The sequence below is a fragment of the Dromaius novaehollandiae genome, chromosome 5 (genome assembly GCF_036370855.1).
Source record: "Dromaius novaehollandiae isolate bDroNov1 chromosome 5, bDroNov1.hap1, whole genome shotgun sequence".
In the NCBI taxonomy this organism is placed as follows: Eukaryota; Metazoa; Chordata; class Aves; order Casuariiformes; family Dromaiidae; genus Dromaius; species Dromaius novaehollandiae.
In genome coordinates this window covers 36141726-36166057 of record NC_088102.1, presented here as the reverse complement: position 1 = coordinate 36166057, position 24332 = coordinate 36141726, and the positions used below count along the sequence as shown (strand labels likewise).

Genomic DNA, 24332 nt, shown 5'->3' with positions numbered 1-24332 from the left:
ATCTGTGGTGCTATGTATGAACAATTGTGTGTTTGCCATTTTTACAAATTTTCTGCATGTTGTAATGTAAGTAGGTATATTTTAATGGTGTGCTATACTAAAAATTTTGTATTGAAAAATTACTTGATATAAAACTTTCTTTCTTAACCACACAAATGCTAGTAGTAGTTAAATAGCAAAATACTCAAAAAAAGTACAGACATGTATATACACGTAGGTGTGGCAAGTTTTATATACCTGCTTTGGGAGAATTTCCTTCCAAACATTTTTGCTTTATTTCCTCTATAAAACTATGTATTTTATGTTTTTAAATAACAACAAGAACAACAAAAGGAGTTGGACTCTGTATACATAACCTAAACAAATATTTAGAGTTCTGGGAATGTTTAAGAATGGTCAATCATTTAGCTTACTTTTTTTACTGTTAACTGTCAGAAGAACCCTTACTGCGCTCTTTTGAATATGTTGATATACCATATGTAACTGATTATATTGTTGAGGTATTTGTTAGAGAGGAATTTTGACTTTTATGCAAATTGGCACAGGTTTAATTTTTTTCACTGAAATATCCTTGCATTGCTAAATCTCTGATTGTTGTTAAAATTTAAAACAAATGTATGTTTTTTCAAGGACAAAAGAACTTTTTTGTTCTGTGTCAACACAATACAGGAATAAAAAGTGTGAGCTGTTCCAAAAAACGAAGACGAAATTACTTAGAATGAAAAAAATCAAAAAATCAGAGCCTGTATGAAAAAAGTGTTTTGTTCCTCACTCTTCTACGCACAGTACTTTGACCAAAATAATATTTTTTTAATTAGGCTGTGAAGCAATATATTTGAGCAGCAACTTAATAATTCTTACCTGTTCTTTTCTGAGGGCATTTCCACTCATAAAATAATACATGAAACCATACCTCAGATACTTTGTGTCTTCTTTGTTCCCTTTTTTACTCTTTTTGGCTTTGCACGTCACTAATTAGATTTAACAATCCCTATAAAGTCAGAGAAGGGAATAAAATTGAGCTCACTTTCTCTCTACTGTGTTGTTTTTCCACGCTAATTAGAGAAAAAACTAGTAAAGGCCTATGTTTCTCAGTTTAAGATGAGGTCTGTCTCTGATATACAGAGAACGGCTTTGTTCATTAAAGATGTGTTGTTTTTACACAGTTACTTTTCAGAGTAGAATTGCATTGTAAACATTAGTGAAAAAATAATAAGCATTAAATGTGAAGCATTAATTTGCTATTTCCAAAAAAGAAAATCTGCATATTGCTTGTTCTAAGTAGTGTTATAGAGAACTTCTTTTTATGTCTTGCAATTACACTTTTCAGGGCTTCTTTTAAACATTTGTAGGGCGAATGAGTCTTGAATAATAACAAGCCAGTAACTAAATTTTGAATGCAGATGGTTGTAGAGATTTATGATTTCCTCATATTGATGCATATGAATTCTTCTAGTCTTTTAACATCAGAGCAATTCCATATGATGATCGGAAAGTCTTGTTCTTTGACCTGATTGTATAAAGTCACATCATATAAGGCAGTAACGCAACTAATATACTTTGTTGCCTTTCGCTGGCTATATTGACTGTACTAAATTAGACTTTAATCTTTCTGTCACCTATCAGAGCACAGAGAAAAATTACTTCACGTTGATATTAAGAGATTTGTCCATGTCAGTCCACATTATCATTTCAAAGAAATTTAGACAACCCCCTGGTTACATTCTGAATGAGAGGATTTGGTCTTTTTTCATTTGAGATTAATTACATACTCTACCATCTGGGTCTGTCATGCTAAAGGAAGTACAATATGCTGGTTCTATTTTTGGCCTTTCTTCTTCCTCTTGACCATATGCTTTGGATCTCTGAATCTCACAGGACCAAGGCTGAGCTTTCTGTATTGTTTCAGAAAATATCTCTTCCTGACTTTTTTTCTTTGTTGTGTTAAGTCACTTAGCAGGTGCAAAAAGGATATTCCTGGAAGTCACTCATAAAACGAAGCTGGGTGTAGAGGGAAAATGTCAGAAGATAGCAGAAAAACTCTTCGTATTTTTCAAATTACAGTGTATCAATATTTTGGGTATTTGCATAATCATCTCTGCATTGTTGCAATAGCATGTACTTTAGCAAGAGTTTTGAGGCTGATCTTTACTCTTCTTTTACCCATCAACAGTGGTATATTTTTAGGAAGAGGTTAATACATACTTCTAATCTTACATATAAATGTTTGTTTAAGGGAACTGAGAGTCAGCTGAGACCATTTATGAAGTGATTCTGCTCAAGGGCATTCCAAGGTGGAGTGAACAAGGTGTCCCATTCCAGTGGTGGATACAAGACAAACCTTGAGAAGTTAAAGAAACTCACTTGTGAATGCAGTTGTACTGATGTGATTCAAGGCTTGAATATTAAATAGGCATAGTCCTTCTTTGGTCAGAATCTGAGGTGCAAAAACTCTGAAACGTGCGTTTCAAGCAGAGTGGAGGAGAGGCAAAAGAAAATTTACAAGGGAGAGTTTTAGACCTACCTGAGTTTTTATTCAACCTCTTCAAAATGGATACTAGGTGGAAACATAGAGCTTATGGAAGAATGGAAAAAAAAGGTGCCTCAGCCAGGAAGGCTAGTTTTAGAGATCATTGTAGAGATCAGAGTGTAGCATTTACATGACAGTTGTCAACAGCCAAGCTGATTTAAAGATACAGCCAAAGATTCTTCAGCCATAGAAATAAAAAGAAACTAAGGAAAGAAGAGGGGCCACTATTCATGCAGGTGAGATGGAGACCAAAGGTAACATAAATAGAACCTAGAAACTGAATACTGAATATGCTGCCCCAGATTTCAGTAGCAGTGGTCTTAAACGTAGAGATGGCATCCTTCTCAAACAGAGCTTTTACCAGCGCCCAGTAGAGCTCAAGGATAACTGTTTTTATTACATATGACATTTCTGTTTATATATTCTAATACAGAGTTGTTGACTCATGATCAGTGTGTGATCTGCCATGCTTCACAGATCATTTTCCTGGAGAATTGCCATACATCTGATCTTTCCCTTCAGTATGTACAGCAATGTACACTGCACTTCTCTCTCTCTCTCTCTCTCTCTCTCTCTCTCTCTTTTTTTCTTTTTTCTTTTGAATTATAGTATGTTTTTTCAGACCACTTCTTTGTGTGTTAAAATTATTCTAAATTCCAACACTGCTTTTCAGCATACTAGCATGGCATTGTTTGCATATTTAGTATACAAAATGCTACTCCAAAAGTTGGCAACACATGCATGAAAGATTGTACCAAGGGAAGACAACTTTTTCCAGTAGCATATTGCTGTGTGGATCAGGTTTAAGATACTCAGGAGGTACTTTCACATTAATGATTGAAATCTAATTTCAGCTCATTAAAGCTTTTCCAGTACTTGATTATATGAATTTATTTGTATGTTTATATATTCTTTTGAGCTGGCAATTTTAAGAGGAAATAATAATAATAATATGATTTTATTGGAGGGTACCTGTCTCTCTCATCTGGTACTGGTAATGATAACATGTAGAAAAAAAATCTCTGGTGTCATGGAAGTTTAGGCAGCTGTAAGTAACAGTTTTGTGTGTGTATGTGTACAGGAGAAGGAGTAATAAGCAACTAGGTAATGTCATTGATTGTCTGGCAAGAGTCATGGGCATAGTGGGAAGCCAGTGATCATCTACTTGCCAAGACTTGAGGGCTTAATTTTATATACTCCCTGAAAGAGGTAAGTTAATGCTACAAGTATGTGTAATGGTCAAGGGAGTATAAAAATGTGTTCCTTGCACTAATTTGTTGAATGTTGAATCTACATAAACAATCCCAATTTTGTCTCGGATGAATGGTGTTGAGAAGCAGACAACTACAGGCTTCTAAAAAAGTCAGCAAAGTGGAAAATGCATTTTTCAGCTGAAAAAATTGTTATCCTTTATATCAAAAACATGCTCTTGAACATCCCCCACACTGTTCTTTATAACATCTTCCTTTCATTTTATACAGACCTACTCTGATAGGTTGTCAAATCCTTTACCCTTATTCAGGGATAAATCATATTTGTTCATGCTGCACAGGGTGGCTTTTTAAACTCTAGCTTCCAGCCGTCTTCCTGTACCTTCCCTTCCTCGCACATCTTGTTTCCTGCTGAAGAAAAATTCATTCTGCTTAAAATAGCTGTGACCAAACTATTATATTCTTATGGTAGTCATTGGTTGTTGTTCATCTTACAGCAGTTCTCAAAGACTCTAGGAATCTGTTGTGGGAGTGCCATATAAACAGGCTCTGTTTACTGCCAAGATGACAGTAGGTTACTGATAACAAGCTAGTGAGTATTTTGAACTGTATCTGCCAGTGATGCCTATAGATAGGAATTTATTGAAAAATTAGTTCTTCCCAGCAGCCACAGATGTGTTCTGTAGCCATCATAAATGTTTTAAAGGAGTGTTGACAGACACCTGTAAATAAAACTGCAAGCTTAGGTAGACATATGTATACTTCAGTAGAAGAAATTTGGTTCCTATTTAAATGAAAACAGGATTTTGACTTGAAAGGTTGTGCACAAGTGCTTCTAGCAGTAATTTATATTGAAGAAAATGTCTGTGTATTCATATTAGAGATTTAATACTTCACGCATCTCGTGACAGCATATAGCATAAAAGTAAATTCTGATTGAAATTTTGCCACTGAAACTGTGAGAGGGAATTACAGTTTTATTATAGTCTGTTTCAGCATGTTAGATTTATTTAATAATGTTTAATGTTTCTGTGAGATTTTAAAAGTACCATTGTTTCTGTTTTTTTGTTTTTTGTTTTTTTTCTGGATTGTAAGAAAGAAAACTCTCCCCTGGATATTTATTGTATCACCAAATGCTGTAGCAAGATTCAGTGTCTTTTCTTTATAATAAAAATTCTAACTATATATTTGACATACAATGCTGACATCAGAATAAGGATCCTAAACTGATATCCCACAAGCTCTAAAGAGACAGTCCCTTTGTAAAGTTAAGAAATCATCTTGCACAATGCCTGGTTGTATTGCCAAAAGATTGTTACAGATTTTAAGCAGAGAGCTTTCTCAGTAGTTTGTGTTCTCCCTAGACTTCTTCCAGATTTGTATATTGAGATCTAGTGATTATCGGTATATTCTGCAACTTGAATTCTGAGACTTCAGTCTATTATACAGCACTATGTAAAAAGAGGTTTAAACCACAGACAAATGAAAATTGGATTTTTTTTCATTATTAACTTAATTTCAGGAGTCAAAGGTGTCTAAGTTTAGTAGACAGTGTTTTTCTTTATCATTTAATACTACATGTTGATAAGATGTCTAAATAATTCTTTGTGATGAAATAAAGAAAATCTAGTAGGCTTCGCACACAGTTGTCACAGTACATGAGAGAAAGAGAATGTTTAAATGCCGCCTACCGGGAATAGCTAGAGACTGTTTAATCTCCATGAATTTTTGATTCATTGTAGAAGTTTACAGCATTTTGTTATCTTGTAGAAATATTTGCCAGGAAACTGACCTTATTAAAACAACACACACACACACACGCACACGCACGCATACACACACGCATATGCACACACACACACACGCACGCGCGCACACACACACACACTATGTTGAAGATTAGGTTTTGTATATTGATAGTTGCCAAATAGTAAAATCCAAAAAATGATAAAGAGTGCCCTAAATCTGAAACTTTTGTTACAGCTTTCTGTTGATAACACCCAAATGTCCCTTTTTCATCTCCTGCCAGGTTTAGAGAAAAAAAAAATCTATGTACTATGCTATGAAAACTGGTCATACAAAAGCTCATATAGAAGAATATAGACCTAGCTAATTTGGAAGATGGTTAAAATCTGACTAAAATATTTTTCAGTAGTTTTTCGAAACAAGTGTTTTTCAGCGTTGTTATATGATTTTAATTCTTTGATAATTACATTGGTCAAATTGTACATGAAGTTGTAGCGTGAGTAGCTATTGTCTTCTGGTATGTCCAGAACTCTAATAACTTTATTTAAAAACAAAGGTATGTCTTCTAGTCCATGAAATGGAAGTTTATTTTTATTTTACAGAAAATCATCATTGATTTCAATGCAAATTCTAATTCATTAATAGAGGAAGAAGAATTTGAAAATGATTTTTTTGTTTTGTTACAAATACTGACATAGTTATTTAGTCTGAAAAGATTTCAATATTACTTAACCTTATTGTAGTGAACAAGATTTGTTTTGGAATGTAAGATAACTAAAATGAATACTTTTATTATTTATTGCTATTTTATACTGCAGTCAGATAAGACTGATCTTTTCCATTGAGGAGATATTCAGTACAGATTCCCAGTGCATCGTTTTTTTTGTTCAGCCTCATTTTTCTTTTTGTCCTTAGTAATTTTAGCTCTAATTTTCTTTATAATAATAGTTTTATTATTTTTATTGACAGGAAGTAGTTTTCAAAATGTATCATAGTAAATGCAAAAGAAAGGATAAAACTATCACCTAAAAGAAGATTTTCTTCTTTGAGTTTAAAGCAACAGCTTTATATTGTATATTAAAGACTATAGACCTGTAATTGAAAAAATATTTAATACTACCACAGTTCCTTTCATGCCCGGTTAAATCTAATAAGTAGTTTTGTTAAATACTCTGCTTGTTTTACAGTGTGTTTTTAAGGTGACTTAGATTTACAGCTGGGAAAATCTTTAATGTTCAAAGTCAATTATTCTATTGGGGAGTTTTTGATGTACAATAGGGGGAAAATACTGTGATAAACAAATAAAATAGCTAAATTCCCTAAGGCAAACTTACTTCATTACTTCATTTATGGATCACTGTGCTGAGTTTAAAAAGAAAACTGTTTGCTCTGGAACAATTCAAATAGCAGAAAATCTTGTAATAGTTGAACTGAACTAGTAATTAAACTGACCCACAATAAACTTTGATAGAGTAACAGTGCAAGAAGAAAAAAAGCCAAATCAAAAATGATTGAGCAGTTTTACCTATTAAGCCTAATTCTTCTATAAAACTTGAAATTGGGTCATTTCCAATACAAAGGATTGTTTAATTGTCTTTGCAAGACTTTCAGTTTGATTTTCTACTGTTACACTTGCCAGTTAAGAAAAGGAACATTTTGTATCCAATATTATCAGATTGTTTACTTCAAACATATGGGAGTGTTTGTTTTACAAATGATTTCTTTTTATTCCCCCTGTCATTTCACTATGAATTTTTTATCTGCGTAATTCTTTTGGTAGACACAAGGGAGGAGAATCTTCTATATATAATGAAAAATGCAATTAATTCTAAGACTGCATAAATTTTGACCACAGGAGATGGGGATGACTTGGCAATCTGAAGCAACTTGTCTTAACAGATTGACTAGAATGCAAGTTGATTGTATTACTGTAAGAAATAATGTATATTTTTTGCATATCTTTTCAACATTTCTTTGCATGGTATAAAATTACAGGATATTACATTATTATATTTACTGTACTAAACTACACATGTATGACTAGGATGTGTATTTACAACTAAAGCTGTAAACCGTTAAATCTGACCTAATATTCAACACAGTGTGATAAGTAGGAAGTGATACGTTGCCGCTTCTGACCAGCACTGTGTGGGAATTTTTTAATATAAATTGCTGTGCCCGCAGGAGTTCTGTAAGATCACGCAAAAATGAGGTGTAGCTGATTAGCTGCTTCTGTTGAAATCTTGGCTTCCCTTTCTACAAAGATCCTGAAAGAGCCATGGAAAATGCTGTTTCAGGAGTCATTAGCTTGCACAGAAGCAAAATAATGCCAGTCAGCTGCTTGGCAGTATCATGGCATATTAGAAAATAACTTGTAAGAACTCGAGCAATAGTCGATCATGCCAGTGCTCTGTTGTCTTGTGACTGGCTGCAACGCTTTGAAAAAAGGAATGAGGGATATATGAGAGAGTTGCTATCTTGAATAGCATTATTGTATTGGATTATTTCAAGACAATGTTTTGTGTTGAATGTTTCATATTTTATGATATATGGTAAGAAAAGTTTGTTTTTCTTCCTTACTTATATATATTCCTGAAAGAAATTTGTTGTTTGCTTTTACCTCATTGAAATCCTCTTAATTCCTTTCTTCTGCCTCTAAGATTCATTTTACTGAGTTGTAGATTAAAAGATACCCGGTAAAACTAAAAGACAGTTTTAATTTAATAGTAATGGTAAATTTGAAGGAGAATTTATATGTGTACCTCTCTGAATTTACTTGATGAGGACACTTTTAATAGATCTTCCTTGATGAGAAAGTGTTTGTTTTAATTTGCTTGCCCATATCTTATCTAGGAGGATTTTCAGCTTCTGTTCCAATTCAACTATTTCTTACTTCTCAACATGTTAGCTATATATGGCATATTTATGAAATGTGATAGTCAATGAAGTCATGTGCCATTAAGTAGGATACCATTGGAAACAAGTAACTTTTTTCCTAATGAAAAACTGCTAATTATTGCATTCAGCAATTTAAAAAATTAACTTTGCATCAAGACAGGGTGCAAGTTAAAATTTGCTAAATTGATGTTCTAGATATTTACTTATAAAATGTGTTTCACTGAAACATACATTGTTTACATTTCATTAAAAGTTAGCAATTGCTTAATTATGTAGTAGCTTGCAATAAAACCACATAAAACTGGGAAGGTGAAGTCTTTCTGTCATTACAGTTTGCTTAAAGTAAGAACATGACCTAAATGTGAAGATCCTTAATGACTGCAGAATAATCACTGTAGGAAAATATTTGTACTGAGGTTTTTTTTGTTGTTTTTCTGCAGTCTCAGTTTGAACTCAGGGTATTCCATATTCGTGGAGAACATGCTGTATCAACTGCACAGCTTGAGGAAACCATTGCACATCTGAAGAATGAACTGGAAAATAAATTAAATAGAAGAAATGAAGAAGCAAGGGATATTGGTGTATCTACTGAAGATGATAACCCACCAAAGACATACAGAAATGTATACATACAGACTGATAGAGAAACTTTCATAAAGCCTAGCGAAGAAGAAAACAGAGCTGTGAAAAATAACCAAACAGTACCCAAAAAGCTTAATATTTCTTCTTTGACTCATAGTATTTCTGCCCAAAGTGAAAATAAGGAAATATGTTACAATGTACAGTCTTCAGAAAGTGGCTTATCCTGTCAGCCAAAACAAATGCTGCCTCTTCCTTCACCACCGCCGCCACCACCACTTCCTCCTCCTCTTCCGAATTCTTCACTACCAGGTTTAGTCCCTCCACCACCACCTTTACCACCAGGTCTGACTTCACTGACATCCCACTTTGGATCTGGGCCACCACTGCCACTGCCACTTTCTGAGGACTGTAGGAATATTCAAGCACCGCCACCGCTGCCACCGCCGCTTCCAGGGTTGGGCCCTCCTGTTCCTCCTCCGCTGCCTGGATCTGGGTTGCCTCCACCCCCTCCGCCTCTTGGGCCTGGATTCTTTCTTAATAGCACTTTATCTTCAAGCCAGGGTCCTCGGAAACCTGCCATTGAACCTAGCCGTCCCATGAAGCCTTTGTATTGGACCCGCATACAATTACAAGGCAGCAGGTAAAATAAATTTATTTTGTTTTAGAGGTGCTATTTATGTACCATGATATATGGGCCTGTACACTATTTAAGCTGTAATAACAAAAAGTAAGCAATGCAGGAACATATAACAAAATCAGTATAGAGGCATGGAATTTAATATTAGAAGAAAACAAAAATGGAATCAGTTTCAGAAGCCTAAAAATAGATCATAGGAAATGGTTTTAAAATGGTAAATAAAATGCAAATTATGTACCTTGTCACAGAAATAAGTTTTGTAGTTTCTTTCCAGAACGTCGGAGTACTTCCTGGACAACTCCGGCTATTGGTCTTCTAGTGGAAGGGCAACAAAATATATTGATTGTTCTAGAATTAGCATTAAAAAGAAAAAAAGTTATACAGCAGATGCTTTTTTTAAAAAAAAAAAAATCTTGGTTAGAATTAGAATTGAAATGGTAGAATTTGATTGGATGAGAACTTTGAGTTTCATTTAATTTTACTTTCCAGTCACTTTAGATGATACCATCTTCAGAGCACCAACTGTGTCGTCCATGATTCCAGCCCTAGAAACAGTTATACCCAGGCTTAACCTCTGTGTATAATTCTGTGGGAGCAGGAAAAATAAAGCATATGCATAAATACTTGTAGTTTAGGGGCATACGCTCTAAACATCTAGGTCCCTACACAGTATAGTAGTTTAAAAAAAAGTAATTATTGTATCTTACCAATCTTACTATTTTTAATGCTGTGATAAAGCTAGATAACTGTAAACTAAAATGAAATCACTGCTACCTTAACATTATCTGAGCTATAAAACAGTCTAATCGTATATACCTTTCTAGTAAATTTAAACTTAATATGAAATACATTATTTTACTGATTCTGTTTATAAGGGACCATTTGGCGAAAAGGCATAGAGAGATAAACAATTCTTGGGCTGTGTTTTTTAAATTTTTCCACAGCCTCTGTGTATGCTCTCTATTCATTCAGTTGGCAACATACGTACCTTACTGCCACAGTGGGATGTGGTTTCAGTGCTGCTCAGCTGCTCTTTTGGATAGAGGCTCCATCTAACTCTTTGATCTTTTAGGAGCTCTTAAGTGGGTTGCCTGAAAAGATACATTTTTTTAAGATTCTTAAGTGACACAGAATATTTCTAGTTTAACAAAGAGTTGCTAGAATCACAAAATATAATTCTGGTCCTGTGTTTTGCAAGTAATAAAACGAGATGATTATTAGAGTCTTAGAATTCGTATCATTATTATTTGTTGCAGAGCAATTGTACCATAAGTGCAGTTACAAAGATAATATGTTGCTGTTTATTTTGAACATTTTAAGAAATGATTTATTTTTCAGATTCCAAACCTTTCATTTTAAGTTAGCCTTAGGGTTATTTTTAATCACTGTTAAACTAAACATTTGGATATTTTAAAATATATTTAAATATGAGATGGGGTTTTTTTAGTTTGCAACTTTTCATCTGACTTTATTTTGATGAGACGGATATAGAATCATAATTCTGCAAATTTTCTTCTGGTATAGTCAAACACTTTAACATGTTACTATTTTATGTAAAATGTTTGGCAGGAATGAACAGTGAAATGTCAGTTGTATCTTTTTGATATAGAATTAAAGGAGATGAAATATTTTGGAACAGGAAGTTCAGAAGTTCAGTTTTGCTTTCCCAGAATTACTAGTGATAAATTGTTTTGTAGAGAATAGGTGAATAGTAGTAAATAATTGGTTTATAAATAAAGCTTGTAGTTCTTCTTGTTGCTTCACTGAGATCAAAATACTTGTTCTGAAATACTGCTAGTTCATCAAGCTTTTGGTTAGTACAAGATAGGGTCTAGGTCATAGCTTTCTAGTAAACTGCGGGTCACCAGGTCTAATGATCCGGTATCTTCATGGTCTGTACTAGAACTGGAGAGTTCTTCCAGGGCCTGCTGCTTAGAGCAGCAGCTGTCCAGGCTTGGAAGATCTTGTTATGGACCCAGAATGCCTGGATCTAAGACCATTCTTCAGTGAAATCACTCTAGCTAATGTCAGGAAGAGTGAAGCTGTGGAGCTGTTGACACAGAAGAATGTGCTGCATCACTGGATGCTAATGGGAGGATTAGAATTCCTTAAACATTCACCCCTAGTAAGTGTGCAGTTGAGAATTAAGTAGAAACAGTCTTAAATATGAGAAAAAAATCATTTGAATACTTGCAGTTCATTTTCCCCTTACATGGCCAGGTAATGCGCTCTATTGCATATTGTATCTAAAAAGAGTATGTTTGGTGACATTAACCATTTGCAGTTTATAGGGGTTTTCACTACTTTTTTTTATTGCAAAGCATTTCATTGCCTTTTAGTGACATCTGCTGGAAGAAGTGGGCCCACCTTCTACTGCTAAACACGAAACAAGAAGAGCAGTTTGGAGACAATTTTGTCCCATATACTTTCCTCAAGTATTGTGATTTTGAAACAAAAGTCATTTAGAATTGAAACACTTAGTTTGCAGTACTACACGTCATTTTTCCCAACTACAGATAAAACAAGAGAATTGTGTTAACAAGTTCCAAAGTGTAAATGGTGACTTTTATGCATACTAAGAAGAGATAATCCCTATTTAAAATTTACTGTTGGTTGAATGGAACAGAATACTGGTTAGTCTCACAAAATGCTGGCCACATAATTACCCTTGTTTCTCAAACGCACAAGAAAGAGAAATACAAGCATAAAACATCTGTTAAAAATGAAGTGAACCAAGTCCTATACAAATGATCCCAAACTCTATTAAAATATCCTTTTATTACTACCTTTCCCTTTATAGGAAAACTGCTATGCCAACATTGTGGGATTCACTAGAAGAACCTGATTTACTTGATACAACTGAGTTTGAATACTTATTCTCCAAAGATACCACTCAGGAAAAAAGAAAACCACTATCAGAGACTTATGAAAAAAAAACAAAGGCCAAAAAGGTATTATTTCTTTGTATTTGCTTATTTTGTCACTGCTTACTTTACACTTTAAGGAAACTTTTTTATTTATTGTTAAACTAACAAATAATAGATGGGTTTGTAAATCCCATTTTAAAGCAAAACAGGTGAGACTGCTGATTCAACCTTACCTTAGAGAATGGAATTCTGGATTATTTTTTACCTTGGAAGATTTATTGCCTTTGAAAATAAAAGCTCCACATGCCAGTGAGGTAGACAAGACGTTGCATAAGGCGAACTGACTGAAAGCTCTAGTATGTGTCTAAAAGTGACAACGTTTCAGACTGCGTCTGCTCTTGGAATGATTTGTAATTAAATACTATCATTATGTTATTCGAGCAAACCTCTCTTCCAATAGAGATTATGTTACTGGAGAAATACAGTATAGAGCAAGATAGTAAAGCCACTGCTGTATGTTTTCAACAAGTAATGCCAAAACGTGGTTTTGCAGTATAACTAAACAGCTGTGTCAAGAAGGGACAGGACAGTCATGTCTTTCATTATCAGAAGTTTATGCAGCAGCAATGTCATTATTGTAGCGCAGATGTTGTCTGCCTTGGGGATGGTCTGTTACAGAGATTGCTTATTCTTATCAATTGCTATGTGCAGACAGGACAGAGAAATGGTGAGTGCTGCAGGAACAATCCAGATCTCAATAATGACTGACATTGTTTTCATAAAACTACATGGTTGTGTATTATAAACCTGTTTAAATATATACTGTATCATAAGTCTGGGCCTACCTCTTTGCAACCACAAGAGGGCACTTTGTATGAAATCTGTGCCGTCTAGTTTTTTCATACATATAAAGAAACTCAGCGAAATCAGATGCCTTGAAACATCTCTGATCATACACTTCCTGTATTGTGTCTTAGTACAATACTTAATGAGGAGTGTAAACAAGGCTATAGAATTTATAACATCCAAGCTAATGTGATAATACAGAAAGAGAAAAATGAGAGGGGCAGGGAGAGGAGTATTTATTTGAAAATAAACTTTAAAGCAATTATTAACTGTTAAGGTCCTTTAAATACTAGATTTCGGTTGGATGCGCCCATTCCTTTGGAAAATACCTTCATATCGTATCATGCTTTAAGTACATAAGGCATGTAGTACTCAGCTGTATATGTAGATCCTGTTAGTTCATATTTCTGCTGCCCTCTTTCTGGAGTTTACTTTTCCATTTCACTAATTTGCCATCTTCAGGAACTATTATTTAATTGGAAATACAGATTCCTGAAGAGGAATGTAACTAATACAACTTTAATGTAGCAGTAACATACACAAATAGTTAACCTTTGTATTTCAAAATCTTAGCAGCTAAGTGAATAAACCTAGTTCTCTAGGTGTATGACAGCAAACGAGGTAGAGAATTAGACCTGTATTCTGAAAGGTAGATGTGTATTATTCTTTTTCCTTGTTGCTTTGTAAATTACTTGTTACAACACCACAGGCTTTTTAATAATCTTATTAACTGTTTCCAAAATCTAACACTGCATAGCGCTTACTCTATACAATATAGGAAATAATGGTATAATAAGTATTACCTCTTGTGAGAAACCAATGTGTTTTCTTAAAAAGATTTTTTAAATTTATGTCAGTGTTTGAATTATTCTTTATTTGTTATTAAATTTAAAGTTACTTACTTTTAAAGTTATAGAGATATATTTACTGAAATTATTGGAATTAAAAAGAAAGACATTCCTTGAAAAATTGTGCAAAAAACCAAAACTAACTCCCATAACAAAAAAGATGGAAGTTTTATTTAGGAAATCGATTACCGTGCCTTCAGTTCAGTAAAACTTGGGGGATTATGATCATGGTGTTACAAACCATGGAAATCGTGGGGTAAAAGTTTCTAAAGCATATGATTAGAAATATTAAACTCTTTGTCATTTGGTCCATTTAAAAATTGAAAATAAATTAGCTTTTAGAATTCAAATAAAATCTAATTGGATTTAGAAGCATTTTCTTATTTTAGATTCTGTGTTTCCACCCTTCCTTGAAAAATGACTCATAGTACCAATTGAAGGTCTTTACAGGCAGTTAGTTGGTCTTCTTGCGTGGTCCTGTGTTTTAATTTGTCTCTCTGAAGCAGCAGATGTCTGCAGGCTAGCCCCAAAGGATCAATCGTGGTGGGCTCCAAGCAGTCCAATAGTAGGGAAGCACTGTACTTAGTTACAGTGTGGTGTATTAGCTGAAGGTAACGGAAGGCTACTTGTAGGTTAGTATAGAGCTATCAGTTCTGGCCTCATTTCTCCCTTTCCATGCTTTCTGTCAGCTCTCAACTTCTCTTGCCTTTTTTCTAACAAGGATGTCTATCTGATGGGATTTTTGAAACAATCTTTTTCTTTGTTTCAGTTCAGAAACTTGTGCTTGTCTGGTCTAAAGAATGTTACGAGTATCAGGGGTGTATGGAATTGTATAGTCTAGCAAAAAAACCCTCCATGCAAACATAAAGGCATATTATGAATCCGATTATGTTAATCTTACCATTTTTAGCTGACTCATTTTGTCTTTCTTTATAAATTCTGTATAAATTTATAAATTTATAAATTATAAATAAAAAAGTTTTCCAGAGCAAGATATAGGTACAGCTATAGAATCTGGAGTAGTATTTTATCTTTGAAACAAGTAAAGGATTTTGTTTAATAATATGTCATTACTTCAGAATCGTCAAATTAACTGTGGACCTCTTAACATAATGAGCAGCAAGTAGAAAAGGGGGAAATATTGTAGGTTTTGCATAGCTAAACAAGTAGATAGGGCTAGTTCCTAATATATGCAGTGCAAATTGATATTAATTTTTGCACAAACAGTGCCAATTAATAGAACAGTTCAAAAACTTTCTACAGCTTTAAAATCTTCTCAGGCTTCTGGCTTTACTGTTAGCTCCTATTCACTATTTTTACTTTTCCAGTGTGAACATCTTGCAAATGCATTAATAAATGTTTTGTTAGCATTGACCTTTTCCCTTGCACAAACATTGTCCTATTTCATTACATTTTATACAAACTAGTTGGGCCTGCTTATTATTTGGAGAAATGAAAGACCAATAGGTGGTGCAGGATCTCTTGTTATAACATGATTGCTCTTCTACCTGAATCGGAATTAAATCAGTGCCTCACAGTCAAGGCTCTTATGCAACTGGAAGTGAGGTTCTGTCTCTCAAATGAGAGGGACATTGTTTTTTATTTAACTTGGTCCTCCTTATAAAACTAAGGAGACTTTAACATTCTGTGTGTGTGTGTGTGTGTATATATATACACATATATATATGTGTATATATTCTGTATATATACAGTCATGTGAAGTTCTGCGGTAGTATATAGATAATCAAAACAAATATTCTTGTCCTTTAGGTATTATGTCTTGAGAGTAGAGTTTGTCTTTTTTAGCAGGGGAGAACTAGAACATTCTTCTAGACGGTAAGTTATGTCCCAAGATTAGAGGAAAATAGTGTGCGATGTATTTAAAAATCAATAGATACAATTATTTTCTCATGAGAAGGGATTTGCAGAGTAAGTGTAAAAACATTTTAAGTTTATATAAGATAACTCAATGTAGTTGATTTTTTGGGTGCGACATATATGAATGGAAAGGAGGAAATTGCTTCTATTGTGACTTTCCCAGAAACTTAGGTGTATAAATAATGTATAGAAGGAATGGGATTTATTGCCTAAGTCAATGCTGAAGTGCCTGCCTTTGCAGCAAGACAAGTCAAGGTTTTGGGAAAAAAATAGAGAAGCAGAGGTGTTTAATACCTGAATATGAATCAAAGCAATTTCTCTCTGGTTTTGATTAACGGAGTTTGGTTAATCTAAATATATAAGTTACTGTTATCTTGCAGCTTGACAGTATACATTGGAGATAAATGGATATATGCCATATAAAGGTGCTGCAATCTTTAGGTGAGATTTTTCAAAAGAATCTAGTGGGTACCACTTTCAAAATGACTTAAAAGTCATAGCTCATGTAAATCAAGAAGAAAAAGCCCTAGCTGTACAAGGTTATTTTGGTACATAACTTCAATTTAGGTATTGATTCTGGTGGACATTTAGATTCCAAATGCCTTTTCAGTATGACTCTTTATTTTTTAAATCAGTTTTGGCAGGAGCACTAACATGCCTTTGAAAATGACACTATTAGTCTAGATTGTTTTCAGTCATCGTTTCCAAATTTTCTCAAGCTTAGATTTCAGTTATAACACTCCCATTAAAGCAGTTATGTCTGGGAATAAGCTGTTTATTTTAAAAGATATATTGTAAGTTATATATATAAAACTATAAATAGACTTCAACTATGAATTTTTATGTTCAACTATAAACAGGTTCAGTACACAGCCATTAAGGTCCGTAGCTGTTTATGCACTGAAAACAATTAAGTATATAAAAACTCCCATCTATTTTGGTGAAAAATCATTTTGTTGTTTTTGAAAGAACTCAACTTTCAATGAATTTGAATAGGTTATGAAGCATCTAACATCTTTCCCAGACTCTGAAGGCCTTGTATGGACTCTTTTTTGTGTTAGATGAAACACCAAAGTTTTACATGCAGAGAATTCCAGCTTTCCCTCATTCCAAACTGTTAATGTTTCCTGTCCGTACACATCCAGTCAGTTTTTTTAAGCTAATAAGTACATGTAATTGTTGTGAAGCCATAAGTTTTCCCTCTGCTGTTAGAACTCTGGAACCAAGGTCTGTTCTCTTCATCTTATTTTATTTGGAAAAAGTTAATAGCAAGTAGAAGATGGCTCATTATGTGTTACACTATAATGCTATATAAGTCTGAAAAAGAGGTAATTTAAGACAGAAAAATTCTTTGCTTTAATTTTATTCTATATGTATTCACTAAACGTTGCAAGAGCAACACGTATTTCAAAGTTGTATTAGGCTTCCCAATATTTTTGAGGACTTTTTGGAAGTTAGCCATCCTCCCAAAATCAAGTATTTTCTATACTATTTCAAGAAACAGGATAGGTGGATGTTTGTGATGCCACTCTGTCTTCATCTTACAAAGAAATGTCAAGTAATTTGTGTCAGGTGTATGCTCTAAATGAAAGTCCATCAATCATTTTTGGCTCTTTAGTGCAATGATTATCATATCAAAGACGCAGGAGGACATTAAAGATAATGGCTTTTCTGTTGTCTATTATCTGTAACAGACTTCACATAATTATTAACATGTGTTCTCATTTAAGAAGAGTGTCAATATTTTGAGCGAAGAGCGTTTTTTTAACTAAAAGGGATATGTCTGTCAGCAAGCTTTTTGTCCATCTAACTAAATGAGAAATTACAATTAATGAATTTTGTGTTTCTGCAAGCAGGGCAGATATTGCAGAAAAAGTTGGAAGCTTTGCAGGGTTGAAATACAATGACTGTCTTCAGCTGTTTGCATAAGATAATAAACAGTGTTCAAACTTGAGTAAAAGTAGTAAAATGCTAGTGCGTGCTCTTCTGAGGCACTCTCACTTTCTTTTTGTTTTTTGTGCCATGCTGAGAAGAATGAATATGGCATTTCCTTGTTTACCACAAAGCTCTACAATCATGTAGGGTATGGAAAGTATCTCTAAAGGGTAAATATTTATTTTGTGGCTGTCTTTTGTTGTTACAGTTTTGATAGGAATGGAGACATTGAAATCAGTTTGTTACTAGCTCATTTCTTACCTCCTGTTTTCTCTTGAGAAATTGTCATTTGGTTGTCCTTTTAAAAAAGGCTAAAAATAGATTTTTTCATCCAATAGAATTGCAGTTAGAATTACATGTCTCCTAAAACATCATAGAATCTGGATAAAATGTAAAACTATGGCTCTTCTATATTAAATAAATAAATCAAAAGAGTTAAACTTGACTCTCCTTTGAACAGAAAGAGAAGAAATAAGGTCTAGTCTTAAGCTTCTGAAATCTCATTGGTAACACTTGGAGTGTTTATGTAGAATGGCTTGAGGGGCATACTTATTTGCCTCTCGTTGTTGGATATTCTTACTCTATTTGAATAGGGTTTCAGCAGACTACTTATGGCTCCAGGTTGCTGACTTCACTATAAAAGTTAGTGACTGGAAAGGGAGAAAGATGCTGTGATGTGCAGGACAGCTTTTTAGGTGATGGTTTCTCTCAATACATTTAAGGATTATGGAAAGAACCCATGCACCAGCAAGAGGAAGGATTTAGCTTTTAATCACTAAGTAAACTGAATCTATTCAGATTTCAGCACCCGTAAATGTCCTGGACAGAATGTAGGCATTTCAGCTATACAGAACAGTGCAATTAGTCCTATAATATTTAACGAAATACATTTCTGGCTACATTAGAGAAACACCTTTTAATGGGGATGACAGAATAATCTGTCTGAATGTATTTAAGCTTTGGTATGTCTCCACTTCTAAATTAGATGATAAATTTTTTAAAGTTATAAAAGGAGCACTTGTGTTCATATCAACTGTGTACAAATAAACTAACTTAATAATGTTAAAAAGTAGTTAGGAAACACCACACAGGACAAATTATGTGATAGAACAGACGATAGAATGAATTAGACAACACCAGCAATCATAGTGTTTCACTGAGCTAGAAGATGCTGCATCCATTACAGCGATGCATTTGTTCCTAGTCTGGAGGAGTGGCAGGCAGCAGGCTCCCGTGTCCAGTACTTGGACAAACTCTGCCAGCGAACACAGCAGCATCAATTGGCGTGAGCTGGATTTTAGCTGCTTACCTGCCGCTGCCAGCCACAAGCAAGTCCCAATATGCTGAGAGGTGATCAGTGATTTTTCTTTTAATGCATAGCCCAAATAGTACAGTGCAGTATTTACAAACTTCCATTTTATTACCTTATGTTTTTTATGACCTGAAAAACTGATGAATTTTTTTGTATCTGCTTTCTATTTAGAATTCACACACGCATTTAATTCCCTGTCAATAACTTCTCCAGAATAACCATATTTTGGGGCAAAATGTTTATCTCTGAAAATATGTTCTGCGTTTTACCACTGATTATACATTTGTGTTGCAGAAATTTTCAAGTTACGTTATTTCTAAAATCTGTGATAAAAGTCCTGTCTAATGCTTCGGCATTACAACTGTTTTTAAAATAGTTTATGCCCTATTTAAGCTATTCTTTTGTCTTATTGCTTCCTTCCCACTGTCTAATGAATAAAATATTAGCCTTCAGTGAGAGATTTGGTTTGGTTGAAGCTATTTCAGGTACTCTGAGTCTAGTTTGGTGTCTGGTAATTGTGACCACATGTACTTTTGTCTAAAAATGCTGTGAACATACAGTTGGCTGGGCATTTTGAAATGTGAATCTCTATTTTAGCTTTTAAAATTGTATAAGCTCTTCTTTCAGTTTATTTTACCAATCTTTGAAGAAGAAACTCTTGCTTGGCAATGTGAGCTAGATTGATTATATCTGGAGAGTATGTATATGAGTATTTAAAAAATATTCTAATGCAGTAATTTCAAATGTCATATTATCCATAAGGGCTGTAGTCTGGAAAGGTTTTACCTCAAACCAGGCATGTCTAATGGGGTTTATGACAACCTATGAATTTGCCCCTGAACAGGGTCAACTTGGAGGTCAGTGAATGCCATACAAATTGCATACTACTCAAGCCTGTAATTATCCCTGTTAGAAGTTAATGTGCTGCCGAGTTTAGCAAATTCATGTATAGCTTCAGAAATGACCATAATAAACTGTGCAGTTACTTGCATTTGCTCTGAAAAATCACAGTTAATGTGGTGTGATGCTTACAGAATATTCATTTATCAAATCATCTTGTGTGTTTGTGTGCTTGGGAAATCAAGAACCTGAATCCTTTCTCATCTAAAGAATACGTCTTAAATAAATTATGTTATGTTCCTTTTCTAATATCCAATATAAATACTATAGATATAGGCTGGAAAAACTTTCATGATGTATTTTATTTGCAATATTGCCAGAAAATATGCAAAATCTACTTTAACATAAATTCATTATATTTTGAGTCTCTACAGCAGGGGCATAAAGAATCTGTAGGATTTTTGTTGAAGGCAGTGTACATTCTTATTTGTTCATGTATTGTCCAGTACAATTTCAGCACTTTATAAACAATAATTAACTTTGCATTTTTCATGTTGGTGGCACTATCATTTCTCTTTTTCCTGTATTTTTCAACTACAATTCCACTTTTACATAGGTGAATGACTAATTAGTTGCACAGTTAAATGTTCCTAAACCCCATAAAACATAGGAGTACAGTAAGAAATGTTTGTATGAATTAGTATAAGTTTTATCAGTTAACTGTCTCTAATATAAGCATCTATAAGAATATTACAGGGATAACAGCTCTTTATAGTTTTGGATATTATTAAATATCCAAATATTAGTATTAACCATATATTAAAATTAAATATGTGTGTGTGTGTGCATATACACACACAAAAATGTATACATGTGTGTGTATATATATATAAAAGAATAGTACACAAATACTAGGAAATATGCATTCATTAAAAGCTTAGTTATTAGTTTTAATTATACATTTGAGTTAGTACTATCAATAGTATTTGTTCATCAACACTAGCAAGTGAGTTGCTTCGATCTGAACATTCTGTTTTGAAGAATTTCACATCTGTGTTGAATTTTGTGACCTGTTGCTGTCATATCTTTCTTATGATACAAATCAAAATCACAAATAAAAACAATCCAAGCGTTGTGGAAAGTTTGGTTTTGAATCCAAGCGTCACATATCAGATTGTCTCTTCAAACATCTGACTTACATTTCCAAAACCTTGAAGGTTTACCTTTCATTACTTTATTTATGGACTGATCCACATAGGTAATAAGAAATTTTTTTGTATAACTTCTTTTCATATATAACTTTTTTTTTAATAACTTCTCCAAAATAACTTCCTCAAGCTTTTCCTCCCTCTCTTTCCCCTTCCTTTCCTTCTCTTGCCCCACCCCCCCAAAAAAGATTGCAGTCTAAGTATCAGGATGATATACTAATAAGTGTCTTTTATCCAAAATATGAATGACATCCTCAAATCCATGTAAAACGTCCGGGGTGTGGAGGGAGCATATTTAGACAAGAGTGAAAGGAATCCTTTCTGTAACCCCTAGTGTTCCAGAAGTAGTATGGACAGGGCATAAAAAGACATTTCTCCAATTTTCCTTGGTCAAGAAGTGATCCTTTGTCAAAAAGATAGACTTAAATATGTTTATGTTGAAAAATAAGTTATCAAATAGATTGAGGAACGTGTGACATAATGCCTTAAATAGTTTTACCCTGATCTCTTTAAGGAGAGGGGAAAAAATACATTCCAGAATAAAGATTTGATGTGGCTTTTTATTACTTGTCAATAACATTCTACAAATAAGAGGTTATCTTCTTTACTAAACCTGATGAGAATTTGAGCTTACATTTATCAGCCATTTGTTAAGGTGCAGAAGATGAAGAGAAGATGAAGATCCTACTATCACATTTAATTTATAACAAGATTTGAGAGTTGGAGGGGCACTGAATTCAACTCACAAGTGAGCTTTTTTCTTTCATGCTAAGGAAACCTCTGGAGAGTGGTTATTTGATCTCAGATCATTTTGCATTATCTTTCTAGATTATCAAATTGTTGGATGGAAAACGATCTCAAACTGTAGGAATTTTAATATCGAGTTTGCACCTGGAAATGAAGGATATTCAGCAAGGTAAGTCTTTCAGAACTTTTAATGTATCATATTTACATGGATATTTTTTCATAGCACCCATGAGAGAATTTCTTAAACTACAGTATGGGCTTTTGTGGGTGGTCCTCTTTATAATAACAGAAGAATTACTCTTCCAATAAAGTAAGTATAGAATTTTCACCTAAATAAGCTAAAGTGAATTTAGGTCCATCTCTTTCTGTACTTTTTATTTCACATGTCACTTCTAATCCAGGGTTTTCTCAAAGCAGTTTCATATTTCTCCCCAATGGTTTCTTCCTTTTTTTTAAGCAAGTCCCTCACTGAAAAAATTTCAATAGAGGTCTTACGTAAATCTGTTCAAATATGCAGTCTGTATTTGTTAAATGTTTAAATTTTGCTTCATTAACAGTATAAAAAGCACATCCAAAACTGAGAATGCAGCTACCATGTGGCAGTCAGAAAGATGATTGCATTTTTCAAAGCATTGGGCTACTCAGTCTATAAATTCCATTCCTGGTAGAAATTATCTGAGTTTGCCAATATGACAGTAGAGAAATACAGACTTTTCAGAACACTTGAGTAAATCAGATTTTGCTTATGTTCTGGATTTAAAAAGATATCATTTAGGGATATTGTTTATTTCTTTTTCACATTTTAAAAGAAAAATATTCAGCATTTAAAACAATTGCTGGAATAATTCAAGTTGATGTCTGCTTTTTGCTATTGTTTTCCTTCCGTCACATGCAAAAACTGGGTAGGGTGTTGAGATGCTGCTGGCATTGATTATTAATTTTAGAAGAGCCTTTGAGCATCTAGGACTTTAAAAGCACGAGGGCTTACAGATGGCTCTTGAGGTGGAGGGAAACAAGAATAAGAAGGAATAACTTTGTGCCTGCCAGTGTTGTGTGAAAGGTATCAGAAAGAGATGGAAAAAAACCTGCCATTATTAAATATTTGAATAATTTGCTGGTAGAAAAGGCGTAGCAGCTACAATATAAAAACTAGGTAATATTCTTAAATACCTGTGGAGACCTTTTCATGACTTCTTATTTTCATGCCATGATGTCCTATAGATAGGACATTCATGGTGCAAGGTACCGTGGCTTGTGGCTTTATAGCCTTGTTCCTAATAGAATAAAGCATATGTGACTGCACCATATCTCTTTGCATCTGTCAGTTGTTTGCTGTACTTCTATAGCTTTTGAAACCCCCTGGCCAATTGACACCAAATTTAAGAGAAAAGAAGAAGTCTCAAAAGTGTGTGGGTGTGTCTGTACTAGCATTTTAGTTTGGATATGCAGTGCGCTTCTGAAGCAAATCTACCGGTTGTCTCTCTGCTGTAGTTTGCATTGCAGAGCAGTCTCAGAGCACACAAATATCCTTCAGGGTGAAACTAAATTGGATGTGCTTCTAGGAGCACACCAGCGGTCTCCAGCCTATGCTGGGCTTTAAAGTCGACAGGATCAGACTAGATCTAGTTAAGAGTAAAATCCACAGAGTGAACGTTGGTCCTCAGCACCAGCTGTTTCTCTCTACAAATCCATTTCTACTGCACTTGACTATTTGCAATTGTAGACATAACTACTTTGGTCCTGCAAATTTAAGAATAATTAAAAGGCTGGTTGAAGAGACACACCAAAATAAGTTCCATCACTGAAGGAGAATTTATAACTCATCGCCTTTTCTATTGTGAGAGGTAGCAAATAACTGGCCTGTCACCACGTGTCTTGCTCAAGGCAGCAATAGGATATGCTGCCACTTGCTCATGGAAGCAGCTAGGAGATACAAAGGGGATTTGAGAATACTGTTAGTGGAACAATTTTTTTTTTTAATTTCCAAGCAATATGAGTGATTCTAATCAAGATCTATGTGTAGAGTCTCTCTGGGGAAAAAGTGCACCACAATTCACTCAGGGAAAATGTCTATACTGTAAAGGTAGCCTATATAAATGCATTCTGTAATGAAGATAACTGTATGGTTATTCCAGTCTCTCTTCTATTCTATGTTGTTACTATTTATCCCTTAGTTTTTTATTTAATTAACTGATTTAAATCAATTTAAATTCTAACTCCTGCTGATCAAGATACAAACTCTAAAAT

General features: G+C 34.0%; 1 protein-coding gene across 2 annotated transcripts in view; it reads left to right on the top strand.

Moving 5' to 3' along the window:
• FMN1 (formin 1) overlaps positions 1 to 24332 on the top strand; it is a 147144-nt gene that overhangs the window by 41464 nt on the left and 81348 nt on the right. For both annotated transcript variants that reach the window (XM_026093934.2, XM_026093935.2), the window contains exons 4-6: positions 8826 to 9607; positions 12405 to 12555; positions 22167 to 22254. In XM_026093934.2, coding sequence (XP_025949719.1) covers positions 8826 to 9607; positions 12405 to 12555; positions 22167 to 22254 — 1021 coding nt within the window. The remainder of the gene's footprint in view (positions 1 to 8825; positions 9608 to 12404; positions 12556 to 22166; positions 22255 to 24332) is intronic.